We start from the raw sequence: 20,431 nt of genomic DNA on the forward strand, positions 1-20,431 counted from the left end.
ACAATAAGATAGAAAATATAATATTTATTTAAATAATGATACAGTTTACTGATGAAGATGTAACATATATAAATTTATATAGAATTTAACAGCTAGTGGAAAAATTTAAATATATACCAGGAAAATTACACGACTATACTTTGTCAATGAGTATTCTCTTTTATGTATCATTGCCGCGTCCGTGACTTTGATCAGTAGCTAGTCTAGTGAAGATGGCCGAAAACAATGGCAGTGATTGTTGAGCTAACTTTGCGTTCTCCTGGCACTTGTCAACAAAGAAGTTATTTTTAATAAAAAAAAGCATATAACATAGGCACAAGTGAGTGCGATTTCTATTTTGTTCGCCGCTGTTGATCGAGATTTTAATCTTCTAATTTAGTACTATAGTCATTTAACGCTATAAGGAATAGCAATTGTGCTTTTCATCTTTTCTTACTGTCACCTCATCTAACATCCGAGAAAACCTTTCGAACATTTCTCAGTATTTTTGAAATACATCTCACGAAAATTTTCATTAAACGTTCGCCTGCTACTATAAACATCGTGTCTTTTAAATGTTTGCGCATTTCCGTTATGTTTCACTTGTAGTAATTTTAAAACAATTTCATAGAATTTCAATTTAACTTCCTCCGGAAATTCATTATCTTTCTGAATTAAAATTGATATATTTTTTATAGGACGTATCTGCATACTTATCATATATCATTCCAGTGAGGTAACATCAGTAATAACGACTTTACATCATGTTGTTTTACATAAAATGCCATTATTAGTTGTTTAAATTTTTATAGAAAGAAACTTAAAGCTTTATTTTACTATATAAAATCATTTTTTTTTAGAAGTTACTTATTTTTCAATTATTGTTTTTGTATGATTTTTTGACCTTCTTATGTTTTGGGTATTCAATATGAATGAAAAGTTATTGAAAATTGAGGAATATAAGCTTAAAATTTTTTAAATTAGGAACTGCGGACCCCTAACATTAAATTTGAGATTAAAGTATATATTGATTTACATAATAGTTGATGGAATTACAAATAATTTAAATGACACAATATATATTAATATTTCTGATAATTGCATAAATGGCATAATAAACGGCGATGTTACCTTAGTCAATCAATAATTTTTTAAATTTAATGATATAACAAATAGATATATTATTCCCCGGTACTTGAATCAAACAAGATTGGCTTTTATTAAAAAAAAAAAAAAAAAAAAAAAAAAAAAAAAAAAAAAAAAAAAAAAAAAAAAAAAAAAAAAGAAGAAGAAGCCAGGACTTTATCGTTTGAGAATTACTTTATAAATCATAAAACGAAATGCTATGTTGTATAAAGTAATAAGTGATGTAACGCTACTAATTAATGTTTCTATGTTAGATTATATACAAAGGATAACGGTAGTTTCAATTCCTTTTTCTTTTTTTCCCTTTTTATTTGTTTTTCCGTAGGGATATATTATGGCAACTGCTATTCAAAAGAATGGCATGAAACCTTTAACAAATACATCAATAAATCACGTAGAGGATGTAAAGAATTTAGACAATACCAACATATGTAAAGAAGAAAAAGATGAGAGGATATTTGATGGACAGATCCAACCTTACATGGAGCCTCATGAACAAGAACCTCGTGAATTGGATATCGTTATCAATAATGTAGTTTGCAGCTTCAGTGTTAGATGTCATTTAAATTTAAGAGAAATTGCACTAAATGGATCTAATGTGGAATATAGAAGAGAGAATGGGGTATGTTTTGAAGCAGTCTTGTCTTTTTTTTTTACATCTGTAGCAGATTAATTATATTTAATATATTTGATTGTGATGTAAGCTTAATTTTTATATCTTTAATTTCTGTTTAATGTTTCTATGCAGAAAATTTAAATTACATTACTAGAACGCTTACGTACTTGATTTTTCTTAATTATATACAACGATTCACATACTTTAATAAAATTTACAATGTTTTTTTAAGCAGTGGATAAAAATTTATTAAAATATGTTAAAAATTAAAGTAACAGGAGAAAGTATCGCCGTTAATAAGATGTGAAAAAGATATAAAGTTATTTGTTACAAATTAATCATGAATATTTTACGTTTGGCTTTTAGCCTTTTGTAATTAACAGTAAAAGATTATGATTAATTGTTTAATAAAACGGTACTCTCCTTGATTTTATCCCATTCTTAGATTATATAAGATACATTATCTGTATGATAATGAAAATGATCTTAGTATAATTTTAATATAATATTAATTTCTACTTGAGGATATAACTATTCTTTAATATATATTAAATTAAAAATATCAGAATATGTTGGATCTATAGTAAATTTCATTTCAAGATTGTTAAAGTCATAGTTCAATTTCAAGTGACATATACATACATTTTGAGACTACATGAAACTTTCTAGCTGAACAAGCTGATCTTTAGGCTTTTTTAAGTAGACATTAGATTTTAAATAATTTGAAATATTGAATAACATTTATAGGCAATGTTCTTAGTATATGCATGCATGTTGTAGATGATTACTATGAAACTAAGGAGACCATATACTACTGCTTCTATATGGTCTTCTGGCAAAGTAACATGTACCGGCGCAACTAGTGAAGTTCAAGCAAAGATAGCAGCTCGCCGCTTTGCTCGTTCACTTCAGAAACTTGGATTTAAAGTACGATTTAACAATTATAGAGTGGTTAATGTACTAGGTACATGCTGTATGCCATTTGCAATCAAGATAACATCATTTTCATCATGTCATAAAGAAAATGCAGAGTAAGTATACTTATGTATGTTTAAATAAAGCTATATGGTTTACAGGAATGATTGAACTGATTGACTAAGAATGATTTTGATATATACCCTTTTATATATAATCTATTATACCGATAATGTATTATAGTCAGAAATATTTATGTATTTGTTTTATTTAGTTATGAGCCGGAATTACATCCTGGTGTCACATACAAACTAAAAGAACCAAAAGCCACATTGAAAATATTTTCTACTGGAAGTGTCACTGTAACAGGTTTGTTTTACTATTGGATTAATGTTTGCGTTAAATGAATTACTAATTCTTTTGCAATCGCGAATGAAATATCTCGTTGACGCAATGTTATTTATCCAATGCTAAGGATGAAAGATCGCAGGCGTGTTTTAGAATAGAAAATGTCTCATTCAGAAATTTGAAATGAACAATCAATTTGTAACAAACGGACGAACGACATTCAATTATAAACATTGAAGAACAGCTGGCAAATATATCCGTAGCTTGGCATAAATGACATTCATAGATATTTTATCTATGAAGACTGAAGTGAAAATCTATAAGGAGATATATTGTTTTCGTATACGATCTTAATTATTATGTTTATCGAGTAAACTTAAATGTACATTGTAGCTCCCAATGTTGCTGCTGTCCAAGCTGCGATTGAATATATTTATCCACTAGTCTACGAATTTCGTAAGGAGAGAACGACAGAAGACGAACTTGCCCTAACAACGAAGAAACGTAGAATGGGGCTAAGAAAAAGAAGTCGTGACGAGTTCCTACATGATCCAGATTATTTATATGATACCATGTTCTCTGACGAGGAGGAGGAAGAAGAAGAGGGTGAGAGTGACGCCAGTTGGGACTGAGCTGTTTATTTTGCTGCTCCTCTGTTAATTGTGAAACTGTTATACTTCTTACATCTTGTTTTACAAGGAAAAGAAAAAAAAAAATAGATACATACTGCTTTGTGTACAAAAGTGTTATCTAAAGAGTGAAGTGAAGTATTCTATTTCCCTTAGTGAAAAGACAATGTGTGAGTGCTAGAGACAAATATGCACGTGCAAGTGCTTTAATTATGATTACACTAATATTGAATCAACTGAACTGAATTTCATCAACGTAACAATATCATCATAATTTACTTTCATTAATGGTACATATACATACATAGATATATATATATATATATATATAGATATATATATATCTATATATATATATATATATCTATATATATATATCTATATATACATATATATATATACACATATATATATATATATATGTATATATATACATATATATAAATGTTAGACATAAAAACAATGTATGCATACTCATTGTGTTTAGCAAACAATATCTCAACATTTGTTCAATCTTTTCTGTTTTCCATCTTTTCCTTTCATTTTTGTTCTTCTGATAGAACTTACTACATTTAATTAATTAGGAGTAATTCTAAAAAGAACTTGTTTGTAACCATGCTCCTCTGTAATTTAAATAATGAATCGATTCATGTTTATTTAGTTTTTCGTTATATAATGACAGATTATATACTGAATTTTTGTAGCGATGGAAAGTGTATACATTTTTGATGTTTTATTACTCTTTTTTCTACTTATATGTATAATCTATTTCTGCTTAATTAATATATTGTGCCAAAGATGGATGTCTAAAATTTGAGATAAAGTGATCAAAGGACATCTAAGAAGCTAAAAATTTTGTTTAGTATCACAATTTACTTTTCTAATACAATGACATATTATACTACATTTGAAGGTATTTCTATACAAATGACATTTTCGTTAGTAAATAACAGAGAGTTGATCTAATTTAATTTGATTTTAAAACCCTTTTAATGGACACTTATTTGGTTTTCTGTTAAATATGTCGAAAAAGCTGCAGTACGGGAAAAATTTGGTTTAAGTGTCTGTATGGTTAAACGTTCTTTCTCTAAATGGCTATGGGCTGTTATTACACCATTTAACAGATGCAACAAAGAAAAAAGTGCTACGTAAAATGATTATCATCTTCTATTAATTGTATAAAAATTACACAGGCCTGATTGCAGTGTTTTAAGATTGGGCTTCATTATTTATGCTTGCATCAATATAGAGATTAGTCCCAAGCTTGAATATTAGTTTAAAATAACTTGTCAATCCCCGCATTTTGGTCGTTATGGAACGTACTTGAAAAGTGAAACAAAAAATCATAACATCAGTGAAGTGTCTCATTTTACCTTTTGAGAATCGCAATAAAAATTTAAAGAATAGAATAGATTACGATAACATATTACTTATCATTTCTAATATCTATTACCAACATGTAAGATCTTGTTCATTTATTTATTTATCACTTGCAGTATCCTCGTGACGATAAGCGTATTTGAATTATGTCGTTATCATTTAATTTTAATTAGTTATTGTCATATATCATAGTTTGAGGAACGACAAATGTTATGTTTTACAAAATATTCAACAATTCGTGTCTAATACATCTTAAATACGAGAAGCTTAACTGACATAAGGCTATTTTTAAATTCTGTTTGGTAATAAAAGCTGGGAATAGATGACATGTAAAATTTGTTATAATTGTATGGTGTACTTTAACGGAAACAAAAACATTCTCTGGCAACATTACTATCATTCAAAAGTAGACGCATGGACTTTAAATAAAACATAGTGTAAATAAATCAAGTTATCCAGATATACTAATATGCAAATTAGTTGTATACTTTCTGAATATTATAAAACAACATGCATACACCTTACACCTGTTACTAATTATATGCATTCTTAATGATCCTTTTTTTCATATCGTAGGTACGTGTGAACGAAGAAAACCATTGGCAATACCTTTCAATACTATAATGAATATTGATCTGTACCTTGTGCCATACATAATGCTATTTGTACACTAAGCTTAATTGAATTCTCATAATCTCCAATGATTTAATATTAACTATATGCGAAACAAGTTCTTTTACAAAGATGCTATAGTCACTGCCCGTAGTATATCCAAAATACAAAAATTAAGAGCTCGAATTTAATTAAAAAAAAAAAAAAAAAATATATATATATATATATATATATATATATATATATATATATATATATATGACATTAGGCACTTACTGAAGCACCTTAATTTTACATTGATTACCAAGTGTATTAAATATTATCATACGAATGAAGAATTTTTATTTTAAGAATGGCAATAATGTCAGAACCGCTGTGTAATTTATAACTTTGTTGAAGTCAATACATATATACTTTTCATGTCTTTCTTTCTTTCATAGTTAAAAAATATACAATATGTAGAAACATTATATACTTTTGTAATTATTTTAGATGTGCGTTAAAATTTAATACGAAGTATTATGAATTTCAAGCGTTTTATAGGAATGTTATTTGAACAAAATTTTCAAAAACTTTCATTTAGCATTTATAAATACAATACTTTTTTATTATAAAATAATATCATTCTTTAGTTTTTATTTGAAGTCCTCCATGTTATGCCCTTTAACTAACATCAATTAGAAAATCTTGATATTTTATGGTTATAAGCAATAATAATTAAAAAAATGCATTTTAAAGTTACAATTAATGCTAGAATAAAAATAAGACGGTAAAACTTTCTTTGTCTTGAAAAGATGTAATAATAACAGTAATATGAGAAATGGCAATATATTTAATTTATGTTAAGTAAAACACAATTTCTCGTTTGTTGTAAAACTATAAAAATACGATTTATGGATACAAAACTTTTTAGAAAGATTACTTGATACGTAAAATATTTGTTTCTTAATTTAGTAATAGTTTCTACTAATAGTTTAACAATATAAATGCAAAGGTTTCTGGCATTGTTCCATAAATTTTATATTGGAACCTAGAGAAATTGTTTAAGGAAATCTAATGACAATGCTTTTTCTAAAGCAGTATTTGTTATAAAAAAAAAAAAAAAAAAAAAAAAAAAAAGTTTAGTGGAATTTAATAGCTATACAATCATTGCACACAAACTTGTATAGCGAATTTCTGGAACGATATATCTTATTCTACGTATCTCTATTTCTGGAACGATATGATCTTATCCTATATACACTGCAGCATGAGATCTAAATATAGTAATAATATTCAATGCAGTAAATTATTGTCCAAAATATCTCTGATGTATTATTGTATGCATAGTGTACAGAAGTATATACATTGAAGGAATTTATATAGGAATCATATAATTTTCGAGTAGCAAGCTATCTTATTTAGAATACTTAAAATAAATAAAATCATTCTTTATACTTATTTTCTCAATTATATCTGCTGGTACTTTATTCTTTTCTGAATAAGATTATTAATGTCATAAAGAAAATTGTTGTATCATAATTATTGCCATTATTATGTTTTACATTCTTATGTACTTCGTTGTATATTTAGCTAATATTTCCTAAAGCATATTTAGAAAGTGTTTGTCGATGAAGTTATATTCAAATTCAACTTAATGTCAACATGGAACTGCAGTGATATTATTAGTATTACATGTAATTTAAATGTTAGTTTCTAAAATGAATCATTCTTTATTACAACCGAGTGACTGCCAATCACAGACTATAACTAAATGGTATTTCAGTACTCTCATCCGAACAAACGCAACTGTTTTAATGATTTCTTCAAATTCATGACAATAAAATATTAATTGTTATTGTTTACTAGTATAACATCATATGTTTGCGATACATTTTTTAAAATAATAATTTTAATTTATTCTCTATCTTTATAAGAATATATCAGGCTTTACATCCAAAGTAGTTTAAGCAGCATAAGTATTAAACACTGTTATAAATATTTCTATTTCTACTGACACTTTTAATATCAAACATTATTTTATGCTGCTCATACTATCTGATTTGAACAAATTAATTATAATTGACATACTATAATTGCTACATATAAACGCAAAGTTTCTGATCGCTAATATCATGAAAAATGATGTGCACTTTTACCAAATTTGCTAAATTTAATGTACATTACTGTTTTCACATTCCAGGCCTCATGATACTATTATTTTCTAGTCTGAGAATATATTTACACCAAAGACAGTCCATAAAAACATGTTACAGTTTAAAATACTATAGGTAACATGAATACATTGCTCAAGATTGATGAAATTTAACTATGCTATTCTTAGTAAAGTGCTTGTACAGTTATTAATGAAAGCATGTAATATCTTTTCAAGATATTTGCAAATCAAATTGTATGTTATCATGAAAAAGAAAGAATTTATTAAAAATTTTGGTAGAGGTGAACATTCTCTGTTAATTCTTATATGTACTCGTAGTTATAACATCTCTGAATGTGTCCATAGCAAAATATAATTTTCTAGCGTAATGCATCACCATATATAATCATTATTTTTATAGGTATAAATAACTAGATGTATGAATATGTATCTGGTTGTTATATCGATCTTTGAAAATACTTCATTTGCAGCTTAACATGAGACATGTTTAGATGGTACAAATGTTATGACATTAAGCAAAGTTTTGATTGATTCATTAAAACTGAGGATAATTTTATAACATATTATAATCGTTATAGAAGCACTAAGTTCTTGATGTTGTCATTGTCTTAAATCGTTATTATTGACATGATGATCGTACTATCATGTAGCTGTATCAGTTTATAGCGAAGAAAACGAAAACGTAGAAAATAATATGCTAATATCGTATATATTGTATCAATTAAATAATAGTAATACATCGTATATACTGATATTTATAGTAAATCTTTCTTTGAATTCAACATAGTTACTAGTATTATACATTTACATTCTTCATTCATTCCTTTGCACGGTACGATTGAATTCTAAAGCAATAATGAATGTGATTTTGTGAAAATCAATCCGCAGTAAAGAAATATATACATACATACATAGTTCAGTTATAACGAGTTTTTCTTTCTTTCTTTCTTTTTTCTTTTTTTTTTTTTTTCTTTTCTTCTTTTCCTTTTATAAACTTCTCTTTTCTATTATTGAAACTTACTCGAAATATTGACGAATAACACGTATCAAAATGGGTACCCTATCGATTCTTTAACGCACTATCAATAGTATTAGTAATACATACATGTATTGTTTTAAAAGTATGGTAGTTATAAAGTATATTTAGTATGTAGAATAATGTTGCATCGATAGCATGGCCTCTTCTAGAATATGTATTTAGAATACTTTTGATAGAGCATTATATAGATTTTAAATTTAAGAGATGTTCACACTCACTTTCAAAGAGATTTTCGTGCATAATGCATTGTCAAGCTACTATTTTCATGTAAACATTAGTAATTTTCAATCTACCGCAATGTGTACACTAAATATTAATGCATAAAATAAGTAGGATAAATTAAAAAATATGTAAAAAAAAGAATGATATAGTTTCTAAAGTATGAAGCCCAAGACATCCATGATGATTTATATGTAACTTTTCATTAGGTAGATATGTATTAAAGACTGTTGAATGAACTGTACATGAAAATTTTTATGTAAAAATCAAAGAAATAAAAGGCAATGATTAATTTAAATCAACTTATTTCACACGTACTTATTATTACAAACTTTATAAATTACTGTTTTAATGTATAAAACGTACAGCTAAAAACATTTATTACATCTCAAGAGTATCTTAAATTTTTTCGGAAATAATGTACATACCTTTTAATATCTAAATTTATTATTACAGTTAATTTTGAAATATATCAAGAAATTCACTTACGGTTGGATAATAATACAATGCTACGCTCATAGCAGCCTGTAAAAATTTTATCATCGTTGAAATAACTTTCTTATCATTTAGAAGCTATTATATAGTTACGTTAATATTATTTAAAAAAACTAATAGACAAAAATATTAAAAATAACTGTGCGTCATTTCTTACCTCTCTTGTGTTAATACTCAGTCCTGTTTTGTTCAATATACATTTGTAAGGTAAGATGGCGTAATGGTTACCAATATTTAAAAGGCAATTTAGATTGCAATGTTTTAAATCTTCCATCACCCTCGTTGGAACATTTCTTAAAAAGTACATATTACTGCGTTTTTTAAATGGCTGAAAAATATAAGTTTAGCAAAAAAATATAATTCTTAAATGCCAAAATTAGGAAAAAAAGGAAGGGGAATTATTTTTCGATGGTGAAAATGTAATACAGGAAAGATATTTTAAACATAATACTCTTATACGATCAATTACAATTAATTAATTGACAACCTTCTAATTTAATTCCATCCCGATGGGATTTTAGTAATATTTTATCCGAATTTTTAATTTCGATTCATAACGGCGATATAATATAGAATACAATGTTTTCAAATTAGTCGAGCCTAACAGCACAGAAATTCAATGTAGAAATTCATTACAGAGAATTAACATTTGATGATTAGATTATCAATTACATTAACTGATTTTAGTGTCATATTTACATACCTCGTCATACCATAATGCTTCAACAATGTCTTGAGCATAGATAGATATAATATTAAACTTTTTCTTATATAACTTTTGTACCTTACGATTTTTTAATTGTAAACTTCTATTACGATACCTGTGAGCAGATATTGAAATTGAAAGGCTAATTTATAAACGTAAACAAAGTTTATAGGATGCATACCTCAATAGCAATTTGCATATTTTTGACAAAATCGCACAATGCTTCGTAATAAAACCTCCATAAATTACTGCAGGGGGTGCTAATGTAAACGACATTACGGTACTTCGATTTTCCAATATACAAATCTAAACATTTTCAGTAAAAGTACGGCACTGAATCATTAATATTTCATTACTGTTTATGTTAATTATACGAAGATATTATTATTATTTATCTTCATCAATTACCTCCTCATAAAATGATAATGCCTCCGATAATAATAAAATATCGTACGAATGTATGTTTAAACCAGACACGATAAGGGTTTTTGAGGTTTTTGTGAGAATAGGAATAGCCTCTTCTAAATTATCCACTGCACCTTGTCCTAGAAATGGTGCAGGTGTTTTATGACTGCATTCTTCAAATGCTTGACTAACAAACTACAAAAAAATGGCATTGTAAAATTGTCAGTTGGCTACTATTGCTTTATTAATAATTATGTTACTCTTAATTTTTATGTCATTTTTGATATTTAAACAATTTCAACAAAAGTAATTTATGCAATAAGAAAGCCAACTGTAAGTTAAATAAGGTAGTAAAATAATATGTTTAACATACCAAATTTGTGATCAACATTTTCAATGTTCTGATAATCTCACACTTCATACTTAAGGTTGATTCGTAAAACATATTTTGTACATGAACTAATATCTTTTCCTGTAAATCTGAATATATTTTACTTTTATAAAATAATTACACTAAGCACAGAAATATATAATACAGTACTAAGTAAACGAAATTCTGAACTAAAATTTTTAACTATTAGAAGAATATCTTTACATCTACCAATTTCGCAAGTTTCGTTCAAAAATTCATCTATGTATCCATCTATCTGAAAATATCCATGTAAATAATCTTCAATAGTAAGAGATAATCATGTATAATCAATATAATAGTACATCGCTTGACAGAAACAAAGAGCAATTGGTTTTTAGGATAGATAACTAAATCTTTATAAAAATTGACCGTAGAAACTCTGCTTATTCATATCTTTTCAAGCCAATATGATATCGATCGATCGATCAATCAATCAATCAAAGTCTATCAATACGAAGAAATATTCTACGAAGATCGTTTGAGTAAAAATATTTATAGAGAATTAACTTCTTGTATACAGTCCCTTAATAAATATGAATGAAAGTATACCGCTAATAGACACCGACGTCATCCATTGCAATAAAACTAGTAACTTTGATTGATATTCTCCCGTATTAAAATACAGATATTCATCAAGGAAACGATTAACGACAAGTATATCTTGTTGCATATATTGTGAAAATTCTATAGTTATATCAAGTAATTTGTTAATTTCTTCTGTAGAAAATTTTTCATTTTCCAAGATAAATGCTGAAACGAAAGAAACATTAAATTTATATTTCTAGAAACATTTACTATATTACAGATTATATTATAGATGTACCTCTTATTAAAGTATTGTAGAGATTATAAGAGAATCTACTCTGATAGTGGAAATCAGCAAATGTAAGAAGATGGTAACCAGCAATATTAGACAAAAGTGATATGGCATTACACGGTAATTCTACGCTTAAGTGCAATTTTCCCAATTCTTCTGTACTGTAATAGCTTACTATGTAACGAATATCAATCAATAAACGTAACAAAGCAATAATATTATTTATTTACCTAGAAATCTCAAAGATAGATTTTGTATCCTTCTCTTTGAAAATATTAGAGCCAATTTGAAAATATCCTACAGGTGGTAACAGAGGTGCTACAGTCTTCTTTGTTTTCATAAACTATTAAAGTTAAAAAGATATATGAACATTTCATATCATTTATATGAATTTTATAATTATCAAATACTTACCTCAAATACATTCCAGTTAAAACACTCTGAATGTAAGTCCTGTGTTTGTTGAATCTCTAAACGACTTTTCGCATCTTGAAGCATTAATCGCAAAATTTCAGGTATTGGTTTCCATACACTTTCTGTATTTATAGATTGAATTTTTTCAGGTACTAATTCTGGTTTGTAAGATTTGAATAATCTAAAATAAATCTTACGCAAATTAATATTACATTCGTTAAATGAAGCAACTCAAACCGCAATTACTTACGACAATAAGACAATAATATGTTTACGAGGTTTCGAATATTTCTGATGAAGATTCAGTAATCTAGATACATCTCTGCGAGTTACATCTTCTGGTTTTGTTAATACATAAATGATACGCGCTATATGTCTTTCCTATAATGTTAACAGTAGGAAAATATTTAAACAATGTAACTATACAGTACGACTAATATTATGATCGTTATTAAAATTTTTTATTGTAATTACAAGTTCTCTTATAAATTTACATATGCAGTATTGGTAAACAGAATGCATACACACTTACCAGTCTTTCCTTTTTCAACATCATATAAAAGAAGACGCTATAATATATATTTATAACTTTTTTATCTATTAGTTGATAGTCCAATATGCCTGAAAGCACGCAAACACACGTACAATTTAATTTTTTGTCTTATATATATTTTGTTCCGTCATGTTATCATATGATTTAAAAAGAAAAAAAAAAAAAAAAGAAATATTACCAACTGTCCATTGTATAATAATAGTGGATACAGTAATGGGCAGTTCATTTATAGATGCTAGGCACCAAGAAATAAGGGACTTAACCGTGCGTTCAGGTATCTCGTGTCTTGGAACTAAACACTTTGCCAAGGATACTAATTTAGTGGCACCTATCAAACACATATCTTTTCCATTATGTTCTCAATAGAATGTAACTGTTTGTTTCTTATAACGTTTGCATACTCACCTAATTCTGTATTTATAATAATATCTGCTAACAAATCGATATCTTCATCTATCAACCCTTTAGTCGCAGCATAATTTTGTAATATACCGAGTGATTCTTCAAATGTAGAATAATCTTTCTTCTTTACTACAAAAGAAAGAATAGAAAAAAATGTACTCTATATACAGTCAATAATAAAGGTATTCAAACAAGATGATAGGAAAGCAATTCATCATTTAAAAATTACAATACAATATTGCATTGCAATATCGTCATTGCATAGTATTGTTTTTCCATAAAGTTTGCTAACATAATTATACATATGCTTTTTTCTACAATTTTGTAGTAATGATTAATACCAAACTGGATGCAGGTAAAAAATAATTTTTTCTATGTCGCAAAGAACTGATTTCCCTTCTCTTGGCGTTAATTTCTTCTGATGCCAGGATGGCGGTTTAATCGCAATATTCTCATTATTATTGAACTCTTTAATTATGAGCCGATTTGTCGATTTACTTTTTATTAAATGATCTATATTTTCTCTTTGTATAATTTCCTTTTTTCTTAAGTTTCTCAGTAATGGACAGATATTAAATTTTCATTTTCATTTCCTTTCAAAATCATTTAAAACATACCGAAATTCATTTATTTATGTTTAGTTTTCTTAGAGCAAAGGAAATGACAAATTACATATTCAAATACTTTTTTCCTTGGCGTGAATACATTATCATAATAAAGGTTCTATAGCTGTTATTTGTTGTCTTTAAATTCTTAGAAAACATGGACACATCCTAATGATTAGTTCCAAATATACTATAACTGTAAGTACTAGCGCCACTATGCTTTTATTTATTGAAACGTAAATCATACTACTACTGTTTGAATACCTTTGAATGCTTATTGTATCTTTAGTTACGTACCTTTCAAATCTCGTAAAAACTTTAAAAAGGTATCCCTTTCTTTATCTGTCATTTTTTTTTTTTTTTTTTTTTTTTTTATATATATATATATTGTACAACAACAAATTATTTGTAACAAAAGGAAATAAACATTTTTAAATGCTCAATCGTGTATAAAAGCTCACTTTTTAACTAAATCATTACCGGTATTTTTAACGATATTGTCGTACATCATAACCTAAATATCATGACAACTTAAAATATTTCCTTTCAGTATGTTCCTAACCTATTTTTGTATCAAACAATGGTTATCCCTATAAGTAGTATTTAAGGTAAAGAATATAATGCTATTGATAATGAAAAATTCATTCTATCCGTTTAAAATTCTAAACAAACACTGTATATTGTCACGAGTCATAGAGCTCGTGGCTTATATCAGAGAGGAAGCAAGAGTGTTCAGTGTTCACGCTCATTATTCTGGTTTATTATTCAGATCATGTTCTCAGTGTTCTGGTTGTTCTCGGACCAGTGACGAACAGTTTGGAATAGCTATTGATTTCCGATGGGATCGATTGATCGAAAATACAAGTACATTGCAGTTATGTCCGTATACATGAAACTTGACATACTAGTTAATATTATCATAAAACTTAATTATTAATACATGCTATCAGAGAACTTTCGCACATATGATCATTTTTTTTTTCTTTTCTTTTTCTCTCTTTTCTTTTTTCTTTTTTCGAGTAATTACGAAGGGGTTGCGTTAATTTATGCCGCCTTTTTTACTTGGGACACTTATTATTTTCATATTATGTTACAATCGGATATCGATCAAAGTAATTGCGATTGCAATTTCGGCCATATTTTGCCATCTTTTTGGTAAAAGCCAAGGATCACTCGTCGATAGAAGGGCTTCTCTTTTGAGGTGATCCAATCATCGATCCATTTTCGAAGTTGCTCGAGAGATTGGTAAAATGCGTGTCTACCAAGGAGTGTTACATGGAACGGAACAAGAGTGAAAACCGAAAGGAGCAATGTCGGGGATGTATGATGGGCGCGGGAAAATTTCCCATTCCAAGTTCATCAGTGTTTGTCTAACCGTATTCTTCGCGCTTTCTACTGGCCATCGATGGGCATTTTTTTTTTGCATTAATTCGTCCTTCAATCGCTTCAGTTGGCGTTGACAAATTGTAGCATTAACCGTTTCACTGGGATTTAGAAATTCATGATACACCACGCCTTCCATATCTCGCCAAATGCATAGCATTATCTTTTTTCCGTGGATATTCCGTTTTGATGTCGATGTTGGAAATTGTTCGGGATTCATCCACGATTTCCTCTGTTTCGGGTTTCCGTAGTAGATCAAGTTTTCGTCCTCGGTTACGATACGCTACAAAAAAAGCTCTTCCCCCTGCTGCTTAGGAAGCAAGGAAATGCAAATGATTCGTTCATTCAACTTTCAGCTTTTTGACAATCAACAAGGCATCCCATTTTCCTTCCTTGTAGATTTTCCCTGGGTCATGTAACCGTCTCGACACGATCGATATGCCGACTTCGACGGCTGCTGACAATTTTTTAAGCGTTTGTCCCGGATTTCCATCCAATAACTCCTACAGTTCCTCATCGTCAGATTCTTGTCTTGAGTTTCAATATCATCTTGTTTGAAACGTTGCATCCATTTCCTACACGTTCTTTTCGAAAGAGCGGCTTCGATATAAATGCCCAGAATCAATTGATATTGAATTGAGCTGCAGTTTTTTTGCATATTAAATGATGAAACAATTTCGGAAAAATACTTTATTGCGTATTGGATAATCGCCTCGATTTTTATCAGCTTTTTTCTATGCGAATGAGCGACACCTGTTGACTGTGCAAACAACAAAATGTTCAACCTGTAAAACCTGTCGGCTACGGCATGAACCAAAGCAACATCCGTTCCAGAGTCATCTGTCCGCAGCGGTACGAATTAATGCGATCTACTAATAATATTATGACGAAGGTAAGTAAAAATACGGCTGAACTTTGTGTTAATAGAAATGGCATTATTGGTATTTCTGATTTTATTGCTATTTGGTAGCTTTCGATGCGTAGAATTCGAAGATGCAACTCTTAACTTTAGGAAGGAGAAACCTACTAAATAGCAATAAGAAAAGGCAATAATGTTGCATCTTGCAATTAAGTAAAAATGATTATCGCTATATTTCAACCAAACCGTCGTTTTACAGTACAGGTGCTGCACCATGCGGCCAAGCGCTGAGGTCAACCAAAGTTAGCATATACAAGAACTCGTAAAATTAGGGATCTGCCCCTGCGTTTGCCTGCAATTTAACATAGACATAGAGTTTTTTTTTCGAGTATTCTTCGTACAACCGTCAACATGGACGAACGTAGGATTAGACATTTCAGTCGAACTACAGAACATGCTGTAAACGTGACTATCTTGAATTCGTTTTTAGTATTTTCTTACATAGTAAATTAATGTTTGACGATTGGTCCTATGTTGTCTATGCTAGTGTGCAATCAAAGAGGGCAGGCCTCTGACTTTATAGGTTCTTGTATATGATAACTTTAGTTGATTTCGGCGCTTGGCCGCATGGTGCAGCACTACTAGATCGGAAACAACCGGGTCCCCGTAAGCGTGAGCGCTTTCGTTCCCTTTGCTGGCCAAAAATGTTTGAGTAAAAAGATCTTTTTTTCATCCGAATATCAATATATAGGTGTTTCGGGAAGTTGAGAGAAGAAACTGAGATAAGTTTATACATTTTTATTGGAAATAAAAAGTTTCCAATAAATCAAGAAGCGGCGTTGGTGTGCATGTCTAATTAGACAGAAGGACAGAAGGCGCCTCTGTGCAGCGTTCTCTTTCTTTTACCACATCGCGTCCAGTTACACTGTGACATATAACCAAACTATCTTTATATATACCTACGTGTATATATATATATGCCTTTTTCAAGCAACGCGCCAAAATGGCTACTCTCGAAATATTTTCAAGTCCTATCGATTATAAATACAAGAGTAAAATATGTTCTTTGAGCTCTCTCGTCGTACTATTTCTTATAGTTTTATCATTGATTAGCCCCTTTTTTATTATTTCGAACACAGGAGGTATATATATTTTAACATTTTATTTTTACATTTTTATTTTTTAGTTATGTCAATATATTTTAATTCTGCATAATTAGTAACATTCATAACTATGGTATTCTACTTTATGGCAGCGTAATTTATATTTTTATATTCTGTATTACATAGTTGGTTAATACAATTTTCAGGTTACTCATTGAAAAATCGTGTACTAATGGAGAAGCCTGATGTATCGTTTAACTATAAATATATTTTGTTAGCAAACAGAGATTACAGTGTTAATCCTATAATTTGTTCAACTTTTAAAACATACAAGGATAACGAAATCAAGGATGACTGTATATTGATAAAGGTTTTATCTTTATATTATTATAATGCAAAAGATATGAATTATTACATTGATATTTGTAAACTGTTGTTATCGTATATGTATGTATGTATGCGTAAGAATTAATAAGAATTTAAAGATTTTAGGTTCGAGAAATAGATACAAATATGGATGGTAGAAAGGACATTTTAAAGTTTGAAGCACGCTTTTATACCGACGAACCTATAAGATCTCTTAAACTTTTACTTTTCTTCAATTTCCAACTAAAGGTAAAACCGTATGTTTGTTATTTTAATCGTATCTTTTTATCACTACTATATTATTCTCACTTTGTTATTTGTAAGCGTCGATATTAATTTTGTTATAGCAGTTGGTGGAGACGACGGTAGAATCCATTGCATATTTTGCTCATACGTTAAACGAAGAGGCGCAGAAAGTATGTTTCTACGGTGATTTGATATTGCAACAAAAGAGCGTGATCACTAGCGAAGGTTTATATGAAACTTATAATCACAGTATAGAAATTGCCGACTATTCCATAGATGAATTACTTATGGAGAATTTTAAGAGGAAATGTGAGTGGTGCTTTTCAATGTTATCCCTTACTACAAAGAAGTTACGGTAATAAAAATTTCTTTCAGTTGCAGCTAAAATAAGCGATAAATATGTAATGGAACAATCGGGTTATTCGAATGAAAACGTAGTAATTATCCAAGGAGAACTAGTTTATAGGGATTATTTAATTCATTATCAACCTAGTATTTGGGAAGAATTGAAATGGATATGGGTTCAATATTTGTCATGCTTTCTGGTATTTGCTTACGTAACTAAGCATGTGTTGGTTTTCTTATTTTCAAATCGATATTTAAATTGTTATATTATAAAACCGTGGAAGAATAAATAGTATCTGTAAGAATGAATAGAAGTATAATTGAATTGAATTTAATCGTTAAGCGAGTGAGTGTTAAGAATAGTGAAATTTACAACGCATTAGTGTCTATATTGTGTCTTTTTATACGAGTGTATTTTATAGCGTTTAAAAGTTCTTTAAAATATCAGGAGATGATAATTAATTTTATTGGTAAATTATCGCTACACGTTAAATTATCTACTACGTATCTAGAGTCTAGATAAGATTTTTAATTTACGTACCATTTTCATGTTGTACTAAAAGGTTGACCAGTTACAATCTGCCCCTATATAATCTAATATTTGCCAATACGATACGCGTAAATTGGATCGATATTAAGTTATTAAATTTATTTAGATTAAACAGGGCCGCAGATTGTATAGATTCGTAAGGGTAATATAGCGAATAAATTATAATATTATATAAATCGAATGACGCGTGATGGATTCTCAATTTTATACTGTACAACTTGGTTATAATATGATAGCTGTATTATACAATGAAATTTGTTTTAAAGGAAAAATTCGGAATGCCGTGTACCATTTTATCGTGTCGTGCAAAGGATCAGAAATTTTGTTGAGTTTATTTTATCGTTTAATTTTTTATGCACTTTTATTATCTAATATCGTAGATCATTATCTTTCGTTGCGATCGATTTTCTCGGATCGAATATATTTCCTTCTTGGATACTCGTTTCTTTTCTATAGCTATATAGCTTATGATAGCTTAAAGTATCGCTATGCGGCTAAGTAAAGCACTATACTTACGGTTTATAACGCGGTTCCGCATAAATAAATATTTATCGATCATGCGATGTATTTTAAACGCGTGCAAAACAATAACAAATGTATTTTAAAATTTGTAATCAATTAGAAACTTATCTAGCTAACCATGTCTCTTAATTCGATGTAATTTATTACATAATAATTTCATTCACGCACGCACGCACGCACGCACGCATAGAGGTGCGCTATAATAGTTAATACTTGGTCTCGTATCGCGCATGATACTACGAATAATTACGGTAAAAAATAATTGAACGATTGGTACGATAAAATAGACGGGCATTATTTGATTAAAGTGACATTTAGGTTGTTGTACGATATCTCTTATATGTTATAAAGAAATCGTTCTAATATGTTACTGCTCAATATTGCTATTCAGAAGGAATTTATTATATTTTTGGAAATAGGCTTTTATTTATTTATCGCGAAATAACGATATAATAATTGGAGGTATTCGTTGTACATAAACTTGTGGACGATGTAGCGAAATTTTTTACAGACAAACTATTTGTACAGAGAAATTGTTCGCGATTAATAAATTAATAAAAATGATAAAAAGAGTTATTTTTGAAAAGATAATGGTTCGTACTCGTTTGAAATTTTTCGACGTATCGATGCTCGTCCGTAACGTTTCGTATAATGCGGCGCTTCTTATAAAACCATATACAGCGTATATGAATTACCGCGTAACTGAGTTATCGCGTAACAGAATTACTGGAAATGGCGAAAACTTTTACAACTGCCATACCGCTATATACTAGTGGGCGGTAGTGGCGTAGCAGTGAAATGAAAAATGTCGGATAATGGTCCGTGATTAAAGGATCATGAATTATCATAGGATGATAATTAGCCGACATAGGTGTAAAACATTAGGTTTTTAAAAGATCGTATAAATCGGGATTTTGCTTGGAATAAAATGGGCTGAAACGCGCTTCTAATTTCGCTATTTATCGCGAAATGACCTGCTTGTCATCGAGGACGACTGGACCCGATGGAAACAATAAATCTCTCGGTAAATTCAGATTAGACGATTCGAAATCTCTATGGAAAGTATAGGCGATAAGAAAGATTAAAAGCGATAATAATAAAATAAAATGTGTAAAAGACAGGACAGTAAAATGTTCGGATAGGCTGGAAAATGTTGTAAAATCGTAATTAAAACAGACTCGACGATCGGAACTAACGATATATATATATA

The 20,431-nt window shown here is 28.9% G+C and overlaps 3 protein-coding genes and 1 long non-coding RNA gene across 9 annotated transcripts; 2 read left to right on the forward strand and 2 right to left on the reverse strand.

Moving 5' to 3' along the window:
• The first annotated feature begins 161 nt into the window (after window positions 1–161).
• LOC126914953 (TATA box-binding protein-like 1) lies at window positions 162–9,344 on the forward strand. Of its 2 annotated transcripts, none has more exons than XM_050719260.1 (6): window positions 162–319; window positions 1,451–1,747; window positions 2,522–2,772; window positions 2,931–3,025; window positions 3,398–3,923; window positions 5,590–9,344. In XM_050719260.1, the coding sequence occupies exons 2-5, from the start codon at window positions 1,460–1,462 to the stop codon at window positions 3,634–3,636; spliced, it is 873 nt and encodes a 290-aa protein (XP_050575217.1). In that variant the 5' UTR covers window positions 162–319; window positions 1,451–1,459; the 3' UTR covers window positions 3,637–3,923; window positions 5,590–9,344. The 2 variants fall into 2 exon arrangements, with proteins under 2 accessions (XP_050575217.1, XP_050575218.1); XM_050719261.1 differs by having other exon boundaries at window positions 169–313.
• Window positions 9,342–16,016, reverse strand: LOC126914948 (centromere protein I-like). Of its 4 annotated transcripts, none has more exons than XR_007709970.1 (15): window positions 14,145–16,016; window positions 13,246–13,371; window positions 13,019–13,168; window positions 12,820–12,908; window positions 12,538–12,668; window positions 12,288–12,468; window positions 12,104–12,216; window positions 11,880–12,034; window positions 11,606–11,806; window positions 11,018–11,124; window positions 10,648–10,839; window positions 10,421–10,545; window positions 10,237–10,354; window positions 9,691–9,826; window positions 9,342–9,563 (listed from the first exon to the last, which is right to left on the reverse strand). XR_007709970.1 is itself a non-coding variant. In XM_050719250.1 (15 exons), the coding sequence occupies exons 1-15, from the start codon at window positions 14,194–14,196 to the stop codon at window positions 9,495–9,497; spliced, it is 1,980 nt and encodes a 659-aa protein (XP_050575207.1). In that variant the 5' UTR covers window positions 14,197–16,009; the 3' UTR covers window positions 9,342–9,494. The 4 variants fall into 4 exon arrangements, 3 of the variants coding, with proteins under 3 accessions (XP_050575207.1, XP_050575208.1, XP_050575209.1); XM_050719250.1 differs by having other exon boundaries at window positions 9,691–9,861; window positions 14,145–16,009; XM_050719251.1 differs by lacking the exon at window positions 13,019–13,168 and having other exon boundaries at window positions 9,691–9,861; window positions 14,145–16,014.
• Window positions 16,017–16,872: 856 nt separating this feature from the next.
• Window positions 16,873–20,252, reverse strand: LOC126914956 (uncharacterized). Its single transcript, XR_007709974.1, has 2 exons — window positions 19,216–20,252; window positions 16,873–17,014 (listed from the first exon to the last, which is right to left on the reverse strand). It is a non-coding gene; the product is annotated as an uncharacterized LOC126914956 (long non-coding RNA).
• LOC126914952 (transmembrane protein 231-like) lies at window positions 17,063–18,463 on the forward strand. 2 transcript variants are annotated; one of them, XM_050719258.1, is made up of 5 exons: window positions 17,063–17,231; window positions 17,399–17,562; window positions 17,685–17,807; window positions 17,906–18,113; window positions 18,180–18,463. In XM_050719258.1, the coding sequence occupies exons 1-5, from the start codon at window positions 17,093–17,095 to the stop codon at window positions 18,440–18,442; spliced, it is 897 nt and encodes a 298-aa protein (XP_050575215.1). In that variant the 5' UTR covers window positions 17,063–17,092; the 3' UTR covers window positions 18,443–18,463. The 2 variants fall into 2 exon arrangements, with proteins under 2 accessions (XP_050575215.1, XP_050575216.1); XM_050719259.1 differs by having other exon boundaries at window positions 17,064–17,231; window positions 17,909–18,113.
• Window positions 20,253–20,431: the final 179 nt, after the last annotated feature.

The sequence above is a fragment of the Bombus affinis genome, chromosome 3 (assembly GCF_024516045.1).
Source record: "Bombus affinis isolate iyBomAffi1 chromosome 3, iyBomAffi1.2, whole genome shotgun sequence".
Taxonomy (NCBI): Eukaryota; Metazoa; Arthropoda; class Insecta; order Hymenoptera; family Apidae; genus Bombus; species Bombus affinis.